The 24,544-nt window shown below is 43.3% G+C and overlaps 1 protein-coding gene and 1 pseudogene across 1 annotated transcript; both read left to right on the forward strand.

Annotated features, from left to right (window-relative positions):
- Positions 1 to 6,910: 6,910 nt before the first annotated feature.
- Positions 6,911 to 13,013, forward strand: LOC119330353 (DNA mismatch repair protein MLH1-like). Its single transcript, XM_037603461.1, has 16 exons — positions 6,911 to 7,214; positions 7,743 to 7,915; positions 8,000 to 8,072; positions 8,156 to 8,290; positions 8,361 to 8,571; positions 8,927 to 9,075; positions 9,170 to 9,268; positions 9,740 to 9,812; positions 9,980 to 10,112; positions 10,447 to 10,541; positions 10,617 to 10,725; positions 11,026 to 11,185; positions 11,361 to 11,522; positions 11,844 to 12,021; positions 12,273 to 12,421; positions 12,752 to 13,013. Exons 1-16 carry the CDS (start codon positions 6,984 to 6,986, stop codon positions 12,794 to 12,796), a joined length of 2,175 nt encoding a protein of 724 aa, XP_037459358.1. The 5' UTR covers positions 6,911 to 6,983; the 3' UTR covers positions 12,797 to 13,013.
- Positions 13,014 to 13,458: 445 nt separating this feature from the next.
- LOC119330437 lies at positions 13,459 to 17,256 on the forward strand (annotated as a pseudogene).
- The last annotated feature ends 7,288 nt before the right edge of the window (positions 17,257 to 24,544 follow it).

Genomic DNA, 24,544 nt, shown 5'->3' on the forward strand with positions numbered 1-24,544 from the left:
TATATCTACTTAATGAAACACAAGTCTGAAACCTTTGAAAAGTTCAAGGAATTTCAGAGTGAGGTTGAAAATCAACGTGACAGGAAAATCAAGTTTCTACGATCAGATCGTGGAGGAGAATACTTGAGTCACGAGTTTGGGGCACACTTAAGAAAATGTGGAATAGTTTCACAACTCACGCCGCCTGGAACACCTCAGCGTAATGGTGTGTCCGGACGTCGTAATCGCACTCTGTTAGATATGGTGCGATCTATGATGTCTCTTACCGATTTACCGCTTTCTTTTTGGGGCTATGCTTTAGAGACTGCCGCATTTACTTTAAATAGGGCTCCGTCGAAATCCGTTGAGACGACACCGTATGAATTATGGTTTGGGAAGAAACCTAAGCTGTCGTTTCTAAAAGTTTGGGGATGCGATGCTTATGTCAAGAAACTTCAACCTGAAAAGCTCGAACCCAAGTCGGAAAAATGCGTCTTCATAGGATACCCAAAAGAAACTATTGGGTACACCTTCTACCTCAGATCCGAAGGCAAGATCTTTGTTGCCAAGAATGGGTCCTTTCTGGAGAAAGAGTTTCTCTCGAAAGAAGTAAGTGGGAGGAAAGTAGAGCTTGATGAAGTATTACCTCTTGAACCGGAAAATGGCGCAACTCAAGAAAATGTTCCTGAGGTGCCTGCACTGACTAGAGAGGAAGTTAATGACAATGATCAAGATACTTCTGATCAAGCCCCTACTGAAATTCGAAGGTCCACAAGGACACGTTCCGCACCAGAGTGGTACGGCAACCCTGTCTTGGAAATCATGTTGTTAGACAACGGTGAACCTTCGAACTATGAAGAAGCGATGGCGGGCCCGGATTCCGACAAATGGCTAGAAGCCATGAAATCCGAGATAGGATCCATGTATGAAAACAAAGTATGGACTTTGACTGACTTGCCCGTTGAGCGGCGAGCCATAGAAAATAAATGGATCTTTAAGAGGAAGACAGACGCGGATGGTAATGTGACCATCTATAAAGCTCGGCTTGTCGCTAAGGGTTATCGACAAGTTCAAGGGGTCGACTACGATGAGACTTTCTCACCGGTAGCGAAGCTGAAGTCCGTTCGAATCATGTTAGCAATTGCCGCATTCTATGATTACGAAATACGGCAAATGGACGTCAAAACGGCATTCCTTAATGGTTTCCTTAAGGAAGAATTGTATATGATGCAGCCGGAAGGATTTGTCGATCCTAAGAATGCTGACAAAGTGTGCAAGCTCCAACGCTCGATTTATGGGCTGGTGCAAGCATCTCGGAGTTGGAACATTCGCTTTGATGAGATGATCAAAGCGTTTGGGTTTACACAGACTTATGGAGAAGCCTGCGTTTACAAGAAAGTGAGTGGGAGCTCTGTAGCATTTCTCATATTATATGTAGATGACATACTGTTGATGGGAAATTATATAGAACTCTTGGACAGCATCAAGGCCTACTTGAATAAAAGTTTTTCAATGAAGGACCTTGGAGAAGCTGCTTATATATTAGGCATCAAAATCTATAGAGATAGATCGAGACGCCTCATAGGTCTTTCACAAAGCACATACCTTGATAAGATATTGAAGAAGTTCAATATGGATCAATCCAAGAAGGGGTTCTTGCCTGTATTACAAGGTATGAAATTGAGCTCAGCTCAATGCCCGACCACGGCAGAAGATATAGAAGAGATGAGCGTCATCCCCTATGCCTCAGCCATAGGTTCTATTATGTATGCCATGCTGTGTACCAGACCTGATGTTAACCTTGCCGTCAGTTTGGTAGGAAGGTACCAAAGTAATCCCGGCAAGGAACACTGGACAGCGGTCAAGAATATCCTGAAGTACCTGAAAAGGACTAAGGAAATGTTTCTCGTTTATGGAGGTGACGAAGAGCTCGTCGTAAAGGGTTACGTCGACGCTAGCTTCGACACAGATCTGGATGACTCTAAGTCACAAACCGGATACGTGTATATTTTGAATGGTGGGGCAGTAAGCTGGTGCAGTTGCAAGCAAAGCGTCGTGGCGGGATCTACATGTGAAGCGGAGTACATGGCAGCCTCGGAGGCAGCACATGAAGCAATATGGGGGAAGGAGTTCATCACCGACCTAGGAGTCATACCCAATGCGTCGGGGCCGATCAAGCTCTTCTGTGACAACACTGGAGCTATTGCACTTGCCAAGGAGCCCAGGTTTCACAAGAAGACAAGGCACATCAAGCGTCGCTTCAACTCCATTCGTGAAAATGTTCAAGATGGAGACATAGAGATTTGTAAAGTACATACGGACCTGAATATAGCAGATCCGTTGACTAAACCTCTCCCTAGAGCAAAACATGATCAACACCAGAATTCCATGGGTGTTCGATTCATCACAATGTAACTAGATTATTGACTCTAGTGCAAGTGGGAGACTGTTGGAAATATGCCCTAGAGGCAATAATAAAAGCATTATTATTATATTTCCTTGTTCATGATAATTGTCTTTATTCATGCTATAATTGTGTTATCCGGAAATCGTAATACATGTGTGAATAACAGACACCAACATGTCCCTAGTGAGCCTCTAGTTGACTAGCTTGTTGATCAACAGATAGTCATGGTTTCCTGACTATGGACACTGGATGTCATTGATAACGAGATCACATCATTGGGAGAATGATGTGATGGACAAGACCCAATCCTAAACATAGCACAAGATCGTATAGTTCGTTTGCTAGAGTTTTCCAATGTCAAAGTATCTTTTCCTTAGACCATGAGATCGTGTAACTCCCGGATACCGTAGGAGTGCTTTGGGTATGCCAAACATCACAACGTAACTGGGTGACTATAAAGGTAGACTACGGGTATCTCCGAAAGTGTCTGTTGGGTGACATGGATCAAGACTGGGATTTGTCACTCCGTATGACGGAGAGGTATCACTGGGCCCACTCGGTAATGCATCATCATAATGAGCTCAGAGTGACCAAGTGTCTGGTCACGGGATCATGCATTGCGGTACGAGTAAAGTGACTTGTCGGTAACGAGATTGAACGAGGTATTGGGATACCGACGATCGAATCTCGGGCAAGTAACATATCAATAGACAAAGGGAATAGCGTACGGGATTGATTAAATCCTCGACATCGTGGTTCATCCGATGAGATCATCGTGGAGCATGTGGGAGCCAACATGGGTATCCAGATCCCGCTGTTGGTTATTGACTGGAGAGTCGTCTCGGTCATGTCTGCTTGTCTCCCGAACCCGTAGGGTCTACACACTTAAGGTTCGGTGACGCTAGGGTTATGAAGATATGTATATGCAGAAACCCGAATGTTGTTCGGAGTCCCGGATGAGATCCCGGACGTCACGAGGAGTTCTGGAATGGTCCGGAGGTAAAGAATTATATAGGAAGTGCTATTTCGGGCATCGGGACAAGTTTCGGGGTTATCGGTATTGTACCGGGACCACCGGAAGGGTCCCGGGGGTCCACCGGGTGGGGCCACCTGTCCCGGGGGGCCACATGGGCTGTAGGGGGTGCGCCTTGGCCTAGATGGGCCAAGGGCACCAGCCCCTATAGGCCCATGCGCCTAGGGTTTCCACCATGGAAGAGTCCATGTGGTGGAAGGCACCCCTAGGTGCCTTGGGGGGGAGGGAAACCTCCCCTTGGCCACCGCCCCCCCTAGTAGATCTCATCTACTAGGGCCGGCGCCCCCCCTTTGGCACCCCTATATATAGTGGGAGGGAGAGGAGGAATTTTACACCAGCCCCTGGCGCCTCCATCTTCCCCCGTTACGTCTCTCCCTCGTAGTCTCGGCGAAGCCCTGCTGCTGTGACGCCCTGCATCCACCACCACGCCGTCGTGCTGCTGGATCTTCATCAACCTCTCCTTCCCCCTTGCTGGATCAAGAAGGAGGAGACGTCTCCCGTCCCGTACGTGTGTTGAACGCGGAGGTGCCGTCCGTTCGGCGCTGGTCATCGGTGATTTGGATCACGTCGAGTACGACTACATCATCACCGTTCTTTTGAACGCTTCCGTGCGCGATCTACAAAGGTATGTAGATGCATCTAATCACTCGTTGCTAGATGAACTCCTAGATGATCTTGGTGAAACGAGTAGGAAAATTTTTGTTTTCTGCAACGTTCCCCAACAGTGCCCCCCTCAGGTGACTCTTGGCCCCAGAAATTCTCTTTATCAATATAAAAAATCCTTGCAAAGTTTCGTTCCATTCCGAGACTTTTATTTCTGCATAAAAACAACATCATGGTAGATCTGATGAAAACATCGTCAGTCCGGAGTTAGTTTCATTCAAATCATGCAAATTAGAGTCCAAAACAAGTGGAAAAGCGTTAGGAAAAGTAGATACGTTGGAGATGTATCAGGGCCATACTTTTCACTAGAGACTTCTCTCTTGAAAATAGCATACGGTGGGTAAACAAATTATTGTTGGGCAATTGGTAGAAAAAAGCAAATAATTATGACGATATCCAAGGCAGAGATCATATATAGACATCACGTCCGAGACAAGTAGACTGAAACGATTCTGCATCTACTACTATTACTCCACACATCGACCACTATCCAGCATGCATCTAGTGTATTAATTTCATGGAAAAACGGAATAACACCTTAAGCAAGATGACATGTTGTAGACAAGATAAACTCATGTATGAATAAACACCATCTTTTGACCATTAATATCAATGATACATGCGTGTCATGCCACCTTCTGTCACTGAGATTGAGCACCGCAAGATCGGACCCATTATAAATCACCTCTTCTCATGGCAGGATAAATCAATCTAGTTGGCCAAAACAAACTAATAAGTCGAAGAAGAAATACGAGGCTATAGTAACCATAAAAGAGTTCAGAGAAAACTCAAATAATATTCATGGATAGATCTGATCATAAACTCACAATTCATCGGATCCCAACAAACAAACCGCAAAAAGTCATTATATCAAATAGACATCCAAGAATAGTGAGGAGAACATTGTATTGAAGATCAAATAGAGAGAAGAAACCATCTAGCTACTAACTATGGACCCATAGGTCCATGGTAAACTACTCATGCATCATCGGAGGGGCAACAAGGATGATATAGAGCCCCTCCGTGATCGAATCCTCCTCTGGCAGAGTGCTGAAAAAGGCCTCCGGATGGGATCTCGTGGTTCTGGAACTTGCGGCGGCAGAAAAAGTATTTCATGGACTCCTCTATTGATTTCATGATTTTAGAGAAATTATAGAGGTGGAGTTAGGTCAAACGGTGCCTCATGGGCCCACGCTTCATCATCTGGTCTTCTCTCGAAGCTTCTAGTGTCTCTTTTGTCCAGAAAAAAAGACCTTCAAAAAGTTCCGTGACATTTGGATTTCGTTTGGTACCGATATTTTGTGAAACAAATAACAAGCAAAAAACAGTAACCGACACTAGGTACTAAGTTAATAGGTTAATCCCAAAAAATAATATATAATTGCCTGAAAGTGTATATAAAAATCCAAGATTGATAATATAATAGCATGTAATAATAAAAAATTATAGATATGGCGTATCAGGCACCGAGCCTCTTCCCGCTGCTCGAGCTCGCCGCCCCTCCCCCTCCCCGAGGCCATCACCTGTAGATCAGCATATAACCGTTTGTGTTATATGCTAATATGTTTTGTGCTATGCTACATGCTACTGATGTTTATTGCCTCTCCTTTATTGATGTTGTTGTTGCATTATTGCATATGTAGCTAAGATATATAGATATGACCCTAATTAACCTATTGATAAATGGGTTGTCGGTAAATTTTGTTAACATGCATATTCGCCGATTAATCCCTACTCCTCACCGGACCGAGCAGCTACAAGTTACCGATATCCGAAACATTGCAAAGTACAGATGATCTACGTCAGGATCAATGTGTATCCTCTGCGTGCCCTGCTCCTCGGCTTATATGGGTATTCGGGAGGGGGGCTATAGTTTCATCTTAGTCTGGTACGAACAGGAAGGATGCGTTTAATACGATCTCAACATCTTGGAGTGTACGACAAGTCTTCGAAGGCCTTCCTTTTGTATGCCATGGGCCGCTCAAACGTGTCCCATTGATGAACCGACATGGGGGCCCCTCGACCCGTCCCACCAGGCGAGAGGCGATGTGATAAGGGCCCCCTAGTCCGGGACATCATCGACGACTGGTTGAGTTTCGACTCGGTTGGTCGGAACATAATCTTTCTCATAAATCAAGGTATAATCAAAAGTATACCATTCTATTCATATTGAAAAATGTTTCCAATGATAATTTTTGTTTGAGGGAACGTTTTCATGGCTGCTTTATAAATTGCAAACAATGGTTACAAGAAAGAAACTAAACCATTAAACTATCGTTTTGTTAAACCTCAGCTGCTTGAATATTTTGTTGGCACCAACCACTTTTTCCTCTCCCCCCCCCCCGAGCGCGATATGGGGAGGCCGGACCTCGTCGGAGAAGAAGCAACCTGTCCGAAGAAGTAGAAGCCCCACTCTCTCTCTTAGAGATGTGGAGGTGCAGGTTCGCCTGGAAGTAGCAAGCTCGCTATCTATCTTAGGGGTGCGTGGGTGCAAGGGGATCGCCGGAATTGTTCACCGATGCGACACTCAGAGGGATGGCCAACAACGACAGTGGGGGAGGTTGAGGGAAGGGCGGGGAGGCAAGGCGGTGCGCGGTAGTGCGCGCCAGCCGCAGGTGGTGGAGTCCGGCGGTTGGGGCAGGACATGCTGGGGGCGAGCGTGAGAAGGAAGAAGGAAGGTAGGAAGAAGATGAATAGTGCGGATCTGTTTTGGGCTCTTGGATGAAAATCTTGCGGTCTAGATGAAAAGTTGAGATGGTGGGAGTATAACGAATCGATGATTATGATGCAGAAAGAATACCGAAATAAGGCGAGCAATAATCAGTGTCGCGCGCGCGAATACCAAAATCGGCGGAACCTCCCTCCCCTCCCCATTCCCCACCTCCTCGGCCCGCGGCGGCCATGGAGGCCGACGACCCGGCGCCGCGCGGCGGGGCCCCGCCCCGCATCCGGCGGCTGGAGGAGTCGGTGGTGAACCGCATCGCCGCGGGGGAGGTGATCCAGCGGCCGTCGTCGGCGGTGAAGGAGCTCGTCGAGAACAGCATCGACGCCGGCGCCTCCACCGTCTCCGTCACCGTCAAGGACGGCGGCCTCAAGCTCATCCAGGTCTCCGACGACGGCCACGGCATCCGGGTACGCTCGCTTCCTAAACCCTAAACCCCGGACCCAACCCCCCCACCCCCTGAACCCTTGCTGCTTCCGCGGGCGCCTGCTAGTGCCAAAATCCTTCAAATGCGAGTTGTTAACCGTGATTTCTGTTGATTACGAGCTGTTAATCCTTAGTGCGTACAGGGCCATGTAGGCGGATGATTGGCAATTTTGGTATTGGCGATTTTCTGCACTGGATCTGTGTCTGTTTGTTCTGACTCGGGCAGTAAAAAACTGCATAGGGGCTGCTATGCCATGGGCAAATGAGGGCACACCTATACTAACAGGCCATTTGAGATTTTTAGTGCTAATTGTCTTAGGCAGCATGTAGTTGTCTATGATACTACGAACTGGGCTTGTCTTGTGCTATAAAGGGGGAGGGCCTAGGCGTCTGCAGGGTACTACTATATGATTACAGTATTGATTGTTGGGTATTTGAAGAGTTGGTCATATTCAGAATATTTATTGAGCATCCCATACCATTTTGTCAGCTAACTTGGTAAACTTTCACAGTGTGAGGACTTGCCAATATTGTGTGAGAGACATACTACCTCAAAGTTGTCTGCATATGAGGACCTACAAACAATAAAGTCCATGGGGTTCAGAGGGGAGGCTTTGGCCAGTATGACTTATGTTGGCCATGTTACGGTGACAACAATAACAGAAGGCCAACTGCATGGCTACAGGTCAGTCCATGAGCAACTTTAAATCCTTCTGCTTGACTCTAGAGTCGTTTGTTAATGATTGTTATTATCATGTTTTCTTGTCAGAGTTTCTTATAGGGATGGAGTAATGGAGAATGACCCGAAGCCCTGCGCTGCGGTTAAAGGAACTCAAGTCATGGTGAGTTTGCAACTTTGCATAGTACTATTGCTCTATTGGATATTTATTGCGATTTTTACAAGAAAAAAAATCTTAATATGCAGGTTGAAAATTTATTCTACAATATGGTAGCTCGTAGGAAAACACTGCAGAACTCCAATGACGACTATCCAAAGATAGTGGACTTCATCAGTCGATTTGCAGTCCATCACATCAATGTGAACCTCTCTTGTAGAAAGGTAAATATAGCTGTCTATTGTTTTCTCATGAGTTTTAAGAAGGTGACATTTGCCTCCTCCTCTGTCACAGCATGGAGCCAATAGAGCAGATGTTCACAGTGGGACCACGTCTTCAAGGCTAGATGCTATTAGGAATGTCTATGGGGCTTCGGTTGTTCGTGATCTGATGGAAATACAGGTTTCAGATGAGAATGCTGTAGATGAAATATTCAAGATGGATGGTTTCATCTCAAATGCAAATTATGTGGCAAAAAAGACTACTATGATTCTTTTCATAAATGGTATACAAATTACAAGGCACTAGTAATTTTTTAGAGCCTTTTCCTCCGTAAGTAAATTCAGTTGATTACATATGCACTAAAAATGTATTGCGATACCCATGTAAATACTCATGTTAAGATGCTATGTAACTCTGATCAGAGTAATCTGGCCACATCTTGTTCACATATTTTCGATGAACAAGGGGATATCTTTAAAAGAATAATTTTGTAAGACCAACAAAGTTTTAAATGATGCATCCACTGTGATTGAACTGTCATGTATTTTCTGTCAGTGAATTAGTAATGTATTGTTTCTCTATTATCATGGCTGTTCCTTGTTTGCTTTATCCTATAACTGTCCATATCTCCTCTTCAGATAGACTTGTAGACTGCACTTCTTTGAAAAGAGCTACTGAATTCGTGTACTCTGCAATACTGCCTCAAGCATCCAAACCCTTCATATACATGTCCATCAATCTTCCACCAGAACATGTGGATGTCAATATACATCCAACCAAAAAGGAGGTATTTTTTGGCAAAATCTGAGCCTGGTGTCCAACATCTCTGCAATTTTTAAATTAGAGAACAAATGATTTCAGTGATTCCTTCTGTCTTGCAGGTTAGCCTCTTAAATCAAGAGCGCATTATTGAAAAAATTAAAGATGCCATCGAGGAAAAACTGATGAACTGTAATAACACAAGGATATTCCAAACTCAGGTTATTCATATGTTCATGCTTACATAAACTCACAGATACTTGGTCTGTTATTGTTGTGTCTCATGACTCATCACAGTTGATATGGTGCGACAGTTGCTGGAGATCAGTTTTTAAGTGTTCATATGGTTGCTTACCTCTATCTTTAGAGACAGTGTATCTGTTCAAAAGCTACTACCAGTTGCATAGTGCATCAATTTTCAAATATACATAAACACTTGCAGAAAGTCATGCTGAAATTCGTATGTTGTCATTTTCTCAAAAACTTGCTCTCCTGGGAAATTGACTTATCAAAAACTTGCCCCTTCAGAGTAGATTGTTATATTATTTGGCTCTTTGAATGCAAATTAAAAGAAATTTAATTTGCAGATGAACTTTAGCTATCTCAGTTATAAAAACTATGTGCATGTGTATTTTATATTTTGATGTAAACTTTTGTGCACATTAGTGATGCTTGTTCCATGTGAATTGCAGGCACTAAACTCTTCAGCACTTACTCAAGCTAACACACGAAAGGACAAGGGTACCGAAGTCAGCACGCCTACTGGTATGTAGCATATACCATATGCATATTTCAAGCTAAAATGTTTCATAAGTACACTATACTGCTACATCACATTACTTAACTCTGTATTATTGAGCTATCTAGTAAAGGGCGTGTGAAACCACCACCATCCAGCGAATAATCTTTAGTATAATTATATTATACTGTAGGAGAAAAATCTCAAAAGATTCCTGTGAGCCAAATGGTCAGAACAGATCCACGCGATCCATCTGGAAGGTTGCACACCTATTGGCAAGGTCAAACTTCAAATCTTGAAAAGAAATCTGACCTTGTTGCCGTAAGGTATGATCTTCATTAGCAAGTTGACACCGGTCACCACTTTCTGTATTTTTTATGCTGTCTTATTTGGTCATCTGTTTGTGCTCCCTGAATTTTTTCTGCATGCGCATCAAATTGTGCACTAAGTACCTGTTGTTTGCCTTTCCTCATGTGAGGATTTAATGATTCATGCTGTTTACATGCTACAAGTCTATAACTCTGGTTAAGTTGCGAGTGCTGGACCTTTTTCTACATTGGTTGCCAATTCATAAATTCTATTTGAAGAAGGGAGTACAGTGATTCGCTATTTTTTTTACTGTGGCTGATTTTTTTCTTCTGTTTGTATATGGTTTCCAAGAAATATTGTAAGATCAAGAAGAAATCCAAAAGATGCTAGTGATTTGTCCAGTCGCCATGAGCTTGTTACAGAAATAGATTCTAACTTACATCCTGGTGAGCTCATCTTAACCTGTGATGTCTGAATCTGTCTCCATTTTTGTAGACTGATGATTTATGTATTTCTGCTAGGCCTTTTCGATATTGTTAAGAATTGCACATATGTTGGAGTTGCCGATGAAGTTTTCGCTTTGATACAACACAATACCCTCTTATACCTTGTCAATGTGGTAAATGTTAGGTAAACTCTATACATTACATTGATGACTAGTCTTACTCTTCCATGCCTTATATCTCTTATTTAAGCTAGATTTTTTCTTCTAATATCTGACATAGCTCTTTGAAGGTAACCGATACCCCAGTTACCTGTACATATTTGCAAATGCATGTGCACACAAACAATATTGCTTGCGCACACCACCATCAAACTGCTATCCATTCATATCACATCCAGTTGAATGCCTAATAAGCACCTCTTCCAAATATTGCATTGTTTTCTTTTCTGTACTATGTGATATTGATGATTCAGCTTGTGATGCAGCAAAGAACTCATGTACCAACAAGCCTTGTGCCGTTTTGGGAACTTCAATGCTATACAGCTCAGTGAACCTGCTCCGCTTCTGGAGTTGCTGACAATGGCACTGAAAGATGACGAGTCAATGAGTGATGTAAATGAGAAGGAGAAACTAGAAATTGCAGAAGTAAGTTATTTTCTTAATTCCTCGAGTCATAGTTGATCTTGTAGGTGATAGAACAGATGTAAGTTTTTTATTTGTCCACCTGCATATTGTTTCTGTTTCTTGATTCTTGTAATACGGCTCAATCGTTTGATTCATGTAGCATCGCTCTGTTGATGAAGATAGTGCTTGTTTGCAGGTGAACACTGAGATACTAAAAGAAAATGCTGAGATGATTAATGAGTACTTCTCTATTCACATTGATCAAGGTGGCAACCTGACCAGACTTCCTGTTGTACTTGATCAGTACACCCCTGATATGGATCGCCTTCCAGAGTTCATGTTGACTCTAGGAAATGATGTAGGTTTCCTTTTATTATGCTGTTGCGTTCATTACATATGGTATTTTAAATTTGGTCATGATATTTGATTATCCATTCCCTGCTGAGGCGATGGCAAGTAGGTTTTCAGGCTGATATCGTGTTCAAAATTTAATTTCGGTGTTTCATGTAGATATGGCAGCGAGCTGGCCGCGAGTAACTTCTGTTTCTTATTCATATTTTAAGTTGTTTCGGAATTCCATTTCCGGGAGTTGTTGCTTTATGATATATTTTGTTTCAGATTTTACTTTAGTTATGCAAACTGGCAGTCCTGATTTTTAGTGATTACCATCTTATAATAGATTGCCTGGGACGTTGAGAAAGAGTGCTTCAGAACGGCAGCAGCTGCTATTGGAAACTTCTATGCGCTTCATCCTCCCATCCTTCCAAATCCATCTGGCAAAGGCATTCGATTATACAAGAAAAATAAAGATTCCATGGAAAGTGCTGGACAGGCTGATAACGATTTAACAAGTACAGGTGAGCTTGTTGGGTATCTGTATTCTATAGTTGTATACCCATTTAAGTGCATGAAGAACATATATGCTTAGTGTTACACCCTAGTAGGTAACAGAATCCGCAGTTTCTCCCACTTCGCTTCCCATTAACCGCCAAGATGACATGACACTGAAATAGACATACTAAAGAATATATCCATTATATATGATGCTGCAGCTAGATATTCATTCAGAGTTAATTGCCATTGGGGCTAAACATATATTGCATTACAGAGGAAGATGACATCGACCAAGAGCTGCTTGCGGAAGCAGAGGCGGCATGGGCTCAACGCGAGTGGACCATCCAGCACGTCTTGTTCCCGTCCATGCGACTTTTCCTCAAGCCCCCTAAGTCGATGGCAACAGACGGAACATTCGTCCAGGTTCCCTCCCCACCCCGCTTCAGTTGTCCTTTACGTTTGGTGCTTCAGTTCAGTCTTGTGCTTATGCTCGCACCATAGTCTGTTACTGCACTGCTGTCTATTTACACTGCTCAATGTATTTTTTTCCCCAAACAATCACCAAGCCACATTACACGCGACATTGTTCCGAGTAGGCATACCAACATAGGCAGTCCAACTTTCGACAGCGAGTAATAAAAAAGAATGGCCTGGCTTCAAGTGCAACCACTAGAAGTGTGTGAAATACCTTTTTTTTATAGATGACGCGGCATCAACACACTGATATTGAGCTGTAATTTTGAACCTATGCAGATTGCTTCTCTAGACAAGCTTTACAAGATCTTCGAGAGATGCTAGCCGACACAAAGGCAGCCGGTCGCACGATATGTAGAGAAGGAAGGGAGAGCGCGACCGATGCCTTTGCTTGTTCCTTCTGGGACGGACTTGCGTACATAACGGTGCCACTGTTTTTTTGTTGTTGTTGTTGGTAGCGCTGTAAATATTTGAAGAATGAGCAAAATTTGTTGACTCCAGCTCTGGAATTGAGTACCAAATATGTTGGCTTTGCTACGCAGTGCTGATGTTTCCCTTAAGTAACCGTGCTGGTAAATATGCCATGCCCTCTTACAATGATCGCGCAACCGAAGCCGTCGCCGCGGGCTTTTTTCCTCGAAAGATTCTACAAAAATCAAAGAGTACGCAGGCCGGTGCGGTTTCCGGTGAAGCCCTGTTTTGAGCATGGCAACCATTTTTCTAAAATTAAAACAAATTTGAACCGACGTTTTCAAAATTTCCATAAATTTTGCCCGGAGTACTAAAATTCTGCAAGAAAAAGCCTCCCTTTTATTTTTTGAAAAAAACCCTCCCTTGTGTAATAAGAGGGAAAAAACTGGGCCGCCATGTGTCCCTGCGGGTGGGCCCGGAGGGAAACCCCACGCCCCGTGCCGTCCCCCCTCTCTGCCTTTACCCCATCCCCATCCATATACCGGGGGCTGTCGAAATTTTCGTCGTGGGCCGGATTCAGCTCGTAGCAGCCGGTCCAGCTGCCCAGGGGCCGATCCGCCCGTAGAGGTCGGCGACAGCAAACCCGTTTCTCCCCCGTTGTGCTCTGTGTTGGACTGTTGGTCGTCCTGTCCACTGCGCCCACTGCCGTCCGGCGAAGTCGAGCGGAGGCGCGGTGCAGGGATCGCCGGGAACCGAGGCGGGGGGCGGCCGAGGAGAGCCTGCCGCCGGACTCGCCGAGGAAACGCCCCCCTCCATGCGGGGGGACTCCCTGAGGTATGGATCGAGCTTGATTTAACACTATCAGTTGCCTAGATTGGGACGAGTCAATTTTCCCCTTCGTCCCTGTTGTCAGCAGCCTCCTCTACTGTCGACCCGCTCGCAGCCACCGGCAACCGCCGTCCTCGGTCACCCTCGGCCGGCGTCGCTGCCGCGCCTCCACCGCCACGGCCGTCCCTTTAACCCCCATTCATCCCCCTCCCCACCCACGGCCACGGCTTTCCCGTTGTCGCTTTGGTGCTCTGTGCAGAATCGACTGACGCTGAATTCAGCAATTGCGTTTGTTTAATCAGCATGCTCATCAACAAATAGACTGGATCGGAAGTAGCTTTCTGAAGCAGAAACTTAACACAGTAAGAAGATAATGTAGAGCAAGGGGGTAACACTTGAGCTGAAAGAGATGAAGTGGCCTGCTCGTGGCATACGATGACACAAAAGTATCAATATATAGCGCATTCTAATCAGTAAGTTTAAACATAAACCATTTCTGTAAGGAACAACAGATTGTTGAAAGAAACTTCCTGCACACACACGTACCTCCATTGTATCTCCTGTGTTCGCAAGTAATGCATTCGGAACTATTTGCACTTTGTACCAGAAGCCATTTTCCTGCACTTGGAGCCCACTGACGTTATCATCGATAAACACAACTGTGATCACAGATTCACAGTGGCATCAGTGTGGGGCTTCAGGCCTAAGACTTGGTCCGGCTTGGGACAGTGAGGGTGATGGCATTCTCTTCAATCGATGACGATTGAAAACTGGGCCTGATCCTCATGTAAATCAAGCATCTCGGGCAGGTGCCTGAGGACAAGGCTGGCAATCTCCCCTCACCTGACTGTACTCACACAGAGCATTTCTGAAGAAAACTGAGTGATCAGAATTATTCAATGGCTACTCATTAGTAAACTTTTTAAATCATGCGTATTGATCCTGGATTCCTGTTAAAGGCCTTAAAGGTACCTGAAAGGAGGATGTGTGGTCTATTGTCCGGGACTCCGGTTCGGCTAGAGGTACAGCCGGTCACCACCAGTCCAGGGTCTGCTTCTCTGATACGACTATGTCGTTCCCGTACTTCTGCTTTTCTTCCAGTGAGAGCTTGCGACAGTTTCATCATCTCACCGAGAAAATTTGGCTCTATTCCATGTCCACCAGAATAGGTAAAGATCAATCACAACTCTATCCGACTGATAAAAAATAACACAAAGAATTGATCAGGACAAACTTAATAGGAAGAGGCCCCAGTTCTCCAAGGCGTACTGCATCTTTACAGCCTCATCATCAGGGCTGTTATCAGGGGCAGTCAGACTGCTGAGTTCAATGATTGGGATCAGCTCATGCATCTCGGAACAGGCCACGTAAAGGCGGTCTTGCTCAGGAACCACATACTGGCTTGGTGGCTCCTGTACGCCAGTCACCAACTACCAATTGGCAATTAGTGAAAATTACAAATTTGCGAATCAGAGTAATGCATGCCAACACATGCCAAGTTATCTCTGTCCCCCCTGCTTGTCTTCTTATATAGTTTGTTTTGGCTTATTAGGTTTCTTCTTGAGAAAAAAGGAGTAGCCATCATCACTCTGATCTTTTTGGTGTTTGTTGTAGTGGTTGGTGACTGTCCTTACTTATTGATGACAATGTGTAGTGAGATGGGACTGAGACGAAGGCAACTACATCTTGCGTAGGGCAACATCTTCCTTGAAGAGAGCCAACAACGAAGGAGACAGAGCACCAGGATCAGCAGAGAAATATCCAAGAACTCCAATGGCTGATGAGTCATGGAGGCTGCCGAATTCAGTGCAGCAACTGGCTGCCAACATGCAAGAACCACCGAGCCAGTACTTGCTCAGAGAGCAAGAACTGCTTGGTGGCAACCTTGCTGGTGCCGAGATGCCGGAGCCCGTCCCAACAATCGATCTTGGCCTGCTGTCTGCATCCAACGATCCTGAGGAAGCCGCCAAGCTGCTGTCGGCACTGAAGACCTGGGGATTCTTCCAGGTGAGTTTCTTTATTACTCCGTTCTCGAATTTCTTGTTCCTAAGATTTACTCTTTTTTTTTTTGCATTTTTCGTTCATGGTGCACTTGCTATATTTCTGTAACACGCATCAGCCTATGTGACCAGATTTCTAACCATGGAATGGAGGCCTCTATGATGGATTCTGTGATGACCGCATCAAGGGAATTTTTTCACCTGCCGCTCGAAGAGAAGAAGAAATGCAGCAACCTGATAGATGGCAAGCATTTCCAGGTAGAAGGGTATGGAAATGACCAGGTGAGGACTCAAGATCAGAGATTGGACTGGTCTGATCGACTGCACCTTAGAGTTGAGCCAGAGGGTGGGAGAAACCTTGCCCATTGGCCTACACATCCCAAATCTTTCAGGTAATCTATCAGGGATACAATATTTTCTGGTACTTTTGTTTAAACGGATCTTTCATTGTTGTCTGTTTTGTAGAAAAGACTTCCTTTGCTTATTTATGTCTTGAGTGATGTAGACTGACATGGAGTCATGAGCTACAGAAATAAAATCGACATTAGTAATTGACTGGACTATTTGCGTGTTATTGGCAGGGATAATCTACATGAGTATGCATTGAAGTGCAAGAGAATCAAAAGCGACATCCTTCGGGCAATGGCCAAGATTTTGAAGCTTGATGAAGACTGCCTTGTTAATCAATTTAACAGCAACGCCCCCACTTTTGCTAGATTCAACCACTTCCCTCCATGTCCAAGACCTGATCTTGTCCTGGGCATCAAGCCTCACGCCGATTTCCCCGCTCTCACGGTTCTCCTCATGGACAAAGACGTCGCGGGGCTGCAATATCTTAGAGATGGAACCTGGTACAATGTTCCAGCTGCGTGTGACCACACCTTGCTGATCAACATTGGTCTTACAATGGAGGTGACCATCTCTGAACCTCCAGTAATTTTCTCCCATATGAAGTTCCTGTTTCTTGATGACTTTCGCCTGACCATTTCTCGTGGCTCGTGCAGATAATGACCAACGGGATCTTCAGGGGGCCAATGCATAGAGTTGTGACTAATGCCGATAAAGAGAGGATATCAGTGGCCATGTTCTATGGTGTGGATCCCGAGCAAGAGATCGGGCCGATAGCTCATCTGTTAAGTGAGGAGCAATCGGCACAATACAGGAAAATGAAGGCCAAGGACTTGTTAGTGTTGCACCATGAACATTACGCTGGAGGCCGAGGACCAAGAATTGCCGATGCACTGAAGATCTAAGTAAGATGACTGTAGCTCCATGCTACAGTACCCATGGAAAGTAAATAATTGATGGCTGTTTGGTTTGTAGTAACATGCTCTCTGAGCACTTTCATATTCTCTTATCTGCTCAAGTGTCTCCGCCGTTCCTTCTTATATACTCCGTAGCTTTTATCAGTGGTGAAGCCATGCATGAGCTGTGCAGTCAAATGACTACACAGCTTTTTGGCAAGAACATCATACAATGAGTATATATCATGTAGAGAAAATCACAAGTACATACATATGACTACACAAGTTTGAATTGACTACACATGAATGAATTCCTGGCACCGCCACTGGCTTTTATTTCAAAATGCATAAACCATATCCCCATTACATGGTAAAAAAAAATGATTTTTAGGATGTAAAAATGTCAGCACTAGAGTCACTGTCATGTTGCGTGAAACTGACAAGACATGTTGGCATGGTGTACTCCATGGATGTCACCTTTTGCCAACTTCAGGAATTCGGTGTCACGATGTAAAATTTTCGTTAAGGGCTAATATATGAATATTAAGAGCATCTCCAGCCGCGCCCCTATTAGGCTCTCCCTAGGCGTTTTTGCCGTGCCGACGCCGAAAAAACGGCCCAGTCGCGCCCCCAGAAGCCCGTTTTTCGCGGGCTTGGGCCGAAACTGGTGCCGGCGGACCCAGGCCGAACCCGGCGCCCTGAGGGGCGCCTGGGGCGCCGGCACAAGTGAAAAGGGCGCGTGGGTCCGCCCTGTCGGCGAGTCGAGCGCCTCTTCCCGCCGTTTCTTCCCGCTTTTCCCCCACTTCCCTCCCATACTCTTTCTTCCTCCCGCTCGCCTCCCAGCTGGCCGCCATGCCACAGAAGAAGTACGTCGCTGATAACCCACAAGTATAGGGGATTGCAACAGCTTTCGAGGGTAGAGTATTCAACCCAAATTTATTGATTCGACACAAGGTGAGCCAAAAAATATTCTCAAGTATTAGCAGCTGAGTTGTCAATTCAACCACACCTGGAAACTTAGTATCTGCAGCAAAGTGTTTAGTAGCAAAGTAATATGATAGTGGCGGTAGCGGCAACAAAAGTAAAGACAGCAAAAGTAATGTTTTTGGTATTTTATAGTGATTGTAACAGTAGCAGCGGAAAGTAAATAAGCGAGAACCAGTATATGGAAAACTCGTAGGCACCGGATTAGTGATGTATAATTATGCCGGATGTGGTTCATCATGTAACAGTCATAACATAGGGTGACACAGAACTAGCTCCAGTTCATCAATGTAATGTAGGTATGTATTCCGTATATAGTCATACGTGCTTATGGAAAAGAACTTGCATGACATCTTTTGTCCTACCCTCCCGTGGCAGCAGGGTCCTATTGGAAACTAAGGGATATTAAGGCCTCCTTTTAATAGAGAACCGGAACAAAGCATTAGCACATAGTGTATACATGAACTCCTCAAACTATGGTCATCACCGGGAGTGGTCCCGATTATTGTCACTTCGGGGTTGCCGGATCATAACACATAGTAGGTGACTATAGACTTGCAAGATAGGATCAAGAACTCACATATATTCATGAAAACATAATAGGTTCAGATCTGAAATCATGGCACTCGGGCCCTAGTGACAAGCATTAAGCATAGCAAAGTCATAGGAACATCAATCTCAGAACATAATGGATACTAGGGATCAAACCTTAATAAAACTAACTCGATTATATGATAAATCTCATCCAACCCATCACTGTCCAGCAAGCCTACGATGCAATTACTCACGCACGACGGTGAGCATCATGAAATTGGTGATGGAGGATGGTTGATGATGACGACGACGACGAATCCCCCTCTCCGGAGTCCCGAATGGACTCCAAATCAGCCCTCCCGAGAGGTTTTAGGGCTTGGCGGCGACTCCGTATCGTAAAACGCGATGATTTCTTCTCTCTTATTTTTTTCTCTCTGAAAGCAAATCTATAGAGTTGGAGTTGGCGTCGGAGGGCATCCAGGGGGCCCACGAGGTAGGGGGGCGCGCCCTAGGGGGGCCTCCCACCCTCGTGGAAAGGGTGTGGGCCCCCTGGTCTTCATATTTGGTGAGGATTTTTTATTATTTTTTCTAAGACCTCCCGTGGAGTTTCAGGTCATTCCGAGAATATTTATTTTCTGCACATAAAACAACATCATGGTAATTCTGCTGAAAACAACGTCAGTGCGGGTTAGTTCCATTCAAATCATACAAGTTAGAGTCCAAAACAAGGGCAAAAGTGTTTGGAAAAGTAGATACGATGGAGACGTATCAACTCCCCCAAGCTTAAACCTTGCTTGTCCTCAAGCAATTCAGTTGACAAACTGAAAGAAAGAAAAACTTATACAAACTTTGTTTGCTCTTGTTGTTGTAACTATGTCAAGCCAGCATTCAAGTTTTCAGCATAGATCATAACTAACCACACTTGCAATAATTCTCAGGTCTCATAATTACTCATATCAATAGCATAATGAACTAGCAAGTCATAATAATAAATCTCGGATGACAACACTTTCTCAAAACAATCATAATATAATATAATAAGATGGTATCTCGCTAGCCCTTTCTGAGACCGCAAAACATAAATGCAGATCACCTTTAAAGATCAAGGACTGACTAGACATTGTAATTCATGGTAAAAGAGATCCAATCATAGTCATACCCAACATAGATTAATAGTGATGAATGCAAATGACGGCTGTGCTCTCCAGCTAGTGCTTTTTAATAAGAGGGTGATGACTCAACATAAAAGTAAATGGATAGGCCCTTCGTAGAGGGAAGCAGGGATTCATAGAGATGCCAGAGCTCAGTTTTGAAATAGAGATAAATTGTATTTTGAGAGGTATACTTTCATTGTCAACGTACCAACTAAGAGATGACGATATCTTCCATGTTAAGCACATTATAGGCGGTTCCCAAACAGAATGGTAAAGTTTATACTCCCCCTCCACCAACAAGCATCAATCCATGGCTTGCTCGAAACAACGAGTGCCTCCAACATACATCAGGTCCTAGGGGGAGTTTTGTTTGCAATTAATTCTCATTTAGTTTGCATAAAGCATGGGACTAGGCATCCCGGTGACCAGCCATTTTCTCGTGAGTGAGGAGCGGAGTCCACTCCTCTTGAGAATAACCCGCCTAACACGGAAGATAAGGACAACCTTTGTTGATACATGAGCTATTCAAGCATACAAAATAGAATGTTTATTTGAAGGTTTAGAGTTTGGCACATACAAATTTATTTGGAACGGCAGGTAGATACCGCATATAGGAAGGTATAGTGGACTCATCTGAAATAACTTTGGGGTTTAAGGGATTGGATGCACAAGCAGTATTCCCGCTTAGTACAAGTGAAGGCTAGCAAAAGATTGGAAAGCGACCAACTAGAGAGCGACAACAGCCATGTACATGCATTAAAATTAATAAACATTGGATGCAAGCATGAGTAGGATATAATCCACCATGAACATAAATATCGTGAAGGCTATGTTGATTTTGTTTCAACTACATGCATGAACATGTGCCAAGTCAAGTCACTCAAATCATTCAAAGAAGGATACCACCCCATCATACCACATCATAATCATCTCAATAGCATGTTGGCATACAAGGTAAATCATTATAACTCATAGCTAATCAAGCATGACACAAGCAACTATGATCTTTAATTGTCATTGCAAACATGTTTATTCATAATAAGCTGAATCAAGAACGAGAGACTCATCATATTTAAAAAACAAAAGAAGTCGAGTTCATACCAGCTTTTCTCATCTCAGTCAGTCCATCATATATCATCATAATTGCCTTTCACTTGCACGACCGAATGGTGTGAATAATAATAAGAGCGTACGTGCATTGGACTGAGCTGGAATCTGCGAGCATTCAATAAACAGGAGAATACAAGGCAATATGGGCTCTTGGTTAAATCAACAATAATGCATATAAGAGTCACTTCAACAATTTAATTATGGTCTTCTCCTACTGACCCTCAAATAAAAGAAAAGAAATAAAACTATTTACACGGGAAAGCTCCCAACAAGCAAAAGAAGAACGGGAAATATTTTTGGGTTTTCTTTTTAATTATTACTACTACAGCAGAAAAATAAACTACTACTATTTTTTTTGTTTTTTCTTAAGGTTTAACAAACACACAAGAAGAAAGCAGGAAAAAGAAAATAAACTAGCATGATTATTACAATGAAAAAGTATGAGCACCGACATCTAGCAATGAGTGTGTGTGAGCATAAATGTAATGTCAGTGAGAAATATGTACTCCCCCAAGCTTAGGCTTTTGGCCTAAGTTGGTCTATGGCCACGGCTGACCTGGCGGATATCCATAATAATAGTTTTTGGGGTCGTACTATGATGAAGAGGAATAGTTGGGATCATACTGTGATGAAGAAGAAGACTCTGACTGCCACTGGCTGACAGTCATCCCTGGATCCCAAGAATAAACAGATTGTCGTAGAGGCTCGTCTTGTGGTTCCTGTTCTGGCTCCTCGACTGGTGCAGGGTTTCGGTAGGCGTGAATAGCTGTCAATGGAACAAGGTACGTGCCTGCAGTCAAATCAAACAAAGAAGGAGCCGGCAAGGTAATAGTCTCAGGATGATGTTTATTAAAGAACAATTGATATCTAAGCTCCCCTCCCCTATTTTTAACAATAAAATCATGTGCCACCATACTTTTATGATCTAGATAAACACGGGGTAGCACTTTTTCTTCCTTCTCAGCATGCCTAATAGGTATGTTAAAATGTGCTGCTAGGCGTGTAGCATAAATGCCTCCAAAGATGGGACCCTTAGTACAATTCATATTTAACCGTCTAGCAATAATACCGCCCAAACTAAAAGTGTTATCATTATATAAACCTTGGAGCAAAATAATTAAATCAGGGATACTAAGGTTTCCAGAATTTCCGCATCCAATTAAACAACGACTAGCAAATAATGCAAAGTAACGCAAAACAGGAAAATGTATGCTAGTGATTCGTGCATCGGAAACCTTCCTGGTTTCTTCTACAGTGATATTATCAATAAACCCAGCCACATCATCATGATGTGGTTCTTCTGTCTTGCCCTCAAAAGGGACTAAACAAATCCGACAGAAATCATAAAGTGACATCTCCTTAGGCTCATCATATAAATGAAATTCCACCGTAGGTGGTGAGTTCCTAGGATGAAAATAAAAGTTTTGCACAAAGGTATTTGTGAGTAAGAGATACTGGTCACATTGGTCGTGGAGGAAAGCGGTGAGGCCTGCATTGTGGGCCAATTCATGAAAATCTTCATAGATACCGGCTGCTCTCAAGAAATCTACAGAAGGCCATTCACACGCCCGAATCTCCACGGTGCGTGACAAATTATACTTAGGCTTAGGTGCCTTTTCCTTTGAGCTTTGGCTTGATGAGCCCCTCAATAATCTCCTCATCATTTTTTTTGAAACAATCTGAAATTTTTAGTAACTTCAAAATAAAAGTAACCAAACTCAATAAAACTGATAGCAACTACTCCCACAAGTGCCTAGAGCCTATATCAAGCATTAGAACTACTTGGAACCATATAAATTTGACATGCAAGCTCAAGAACATGGTCACCTATGCAGCACAAATTTGCAAAGAATAGAGCACTAGAACAAAAACTAATTGGACCAATGGAGGAGTCACATACCAAGGAACAATCTCCCCAAGCAGTTTTGCGAGAGGTGCTTTGAGCAAGGAGATCGAAAATCGCAGCAAAAGTGGCTGGAACTCGTGCTTGAGTTGGTTTTTCGGGTTTGTGTAAGATAGAGGAAGAAGATGGGTGTTGGGATAAGTGGAGAAGGACCACCGTGGGCCCACGAGGCAGGAGGCGCGCCTAACACCCTCGTGGCCAGGTGGCAGCTCCTCCCGCAGTAATTTTTGCACAGTAAATTCTCAAATATTCCCGAAAAAATCATATTAAATTGGCATGGCATTCTGAGGACTTTTATTTTCGGGATATTTTTATATTGCACAAATAATCAGATAACAGACAGAAAATAGTATTTTTACTTTATTTAATATAAATAACAGAAAATATAGAGAGGATACAGAAGTTTGTGCTTCTAGTTTTATCCATCTCATGCTCATCAAAAAGAATCCACTAACAAGGTTGATCAAGTCTTGTTAACAAACTCATTCTGATAATCATGAAACCGGAGAGATTTTGAATAACACTAAGTTACCTCAACGGGGATATGCACATCCCCAACAATAAGAATATCATATTTCTTCTTGACAGTAGGAAGAGGAAATTCAAAACCTCCAAATATAATCAATGGAATTTTTCCAATATAGTTGATACTATGAACTTGAGGTTGTTTCCTCGGAAAGTGTACCATATGCTCATTACCATTAACATGAAAAGTGACATTGCCTTTGTTGCAATCAATAACAGCCCCTGCAGTATTAAGAAAAGGTCTTCCAAGAATAATAGACATACTATCATCCTCGGGAATATCAAGAATAACAAAGTCCGTTAAAATAGTAACGTTTGCAACCACAACGGGCACATCCTCACAAATACCGACAGGTATAGCAGTTGATTTATCAGCCATTTGCAAAGATATTTCGGTAGGTGTCAGCTTATTCAAGTCAAGTCTACGATATAAAGAGAGAGGCATAACAGTAACACCGGCTCCAAGATCACATAAAGCAGTTTTAATATAATTTCTTTTAATGGAGCAAGGTATAGTAGGTACTCCGGGGTCTCCAAGTTTCTTTGGTATTCCACCCTTAAAAGGGTAATTAGCAAGCATGGTGGAAATTTCAGCTTCCGGTATCTTTCTTTTATTAGTAATGATATCTTTCATATATTTAGCATAAGGATTTGTTTTGAGCACATCAGTTAATCTCATGCGCAAAAAGATAGGCCTAATCATTTCAGCAAAGCGCTCAAAATCCTCATCATCCTTTTTCTTGGATGGTTTCGGAGGAAAAGGCATGGGTTTCTGAACCCAAGGTTCCCTTTCTTTACCATGTTTCCTAGCAACAAGGTCTCCTTTATCATAACGTTGATTCTTTGATTGTGGGTTATCAAGATCAACAGCAGGTTCAATTTCTACATCATTATCATTACTAGGTTGAGCATCATCATGAACATCATCATTACTATTTTTACTAGGTTCATGTTCATTACCAGATTGTGTTTCAGCATCAGACATAGATATATCATTTGGATTATCAGGTGGTTCAGCAATAGGTTCACTAGAAGTTTTCACAATTCTATCATTTTTCTTCTTCTTCTTTTTAGAAGAATTAGGAACATCAATATTATTTCTTTGAGAATCTTGCTCGATTCTCTTAGGGTGGCCTTCAGGATACAAAGGTTCCTGAGTCATTCTACCAGTTCTAGTAGCCACTCTAACAGCATAATCATTTTCTTTCTATTCATTTCATCAAGCACTTCCTTTTGAGCCTTAAGTACTTGTTCTACTTGACTGGTAACCATAGAAGCATGTTTGCTAATAAGTTTAAGTTCACCTTTAATATCAGCCATATAATCACCCAAGCATCTAATCATATAAGCATTTTCTTTAATTGTCTACCAAAATAAGC

This window comes from Triticum dicoccoides, chromosome 7A (assembly GCF_002162155.2).
Source record: "Triticum dicoccoides isolate Atlit2015 ecotype Zavitan chromosome 7A, WEW_v2.0, whole genome shotgun sequence".
NCBI classification, from domain to species: Eukaryota; Viridiplantae; Streptophyta; class Magnoliopsida; order Poales; family Poaceae; genus Triticum; species Triticum dicoccoides.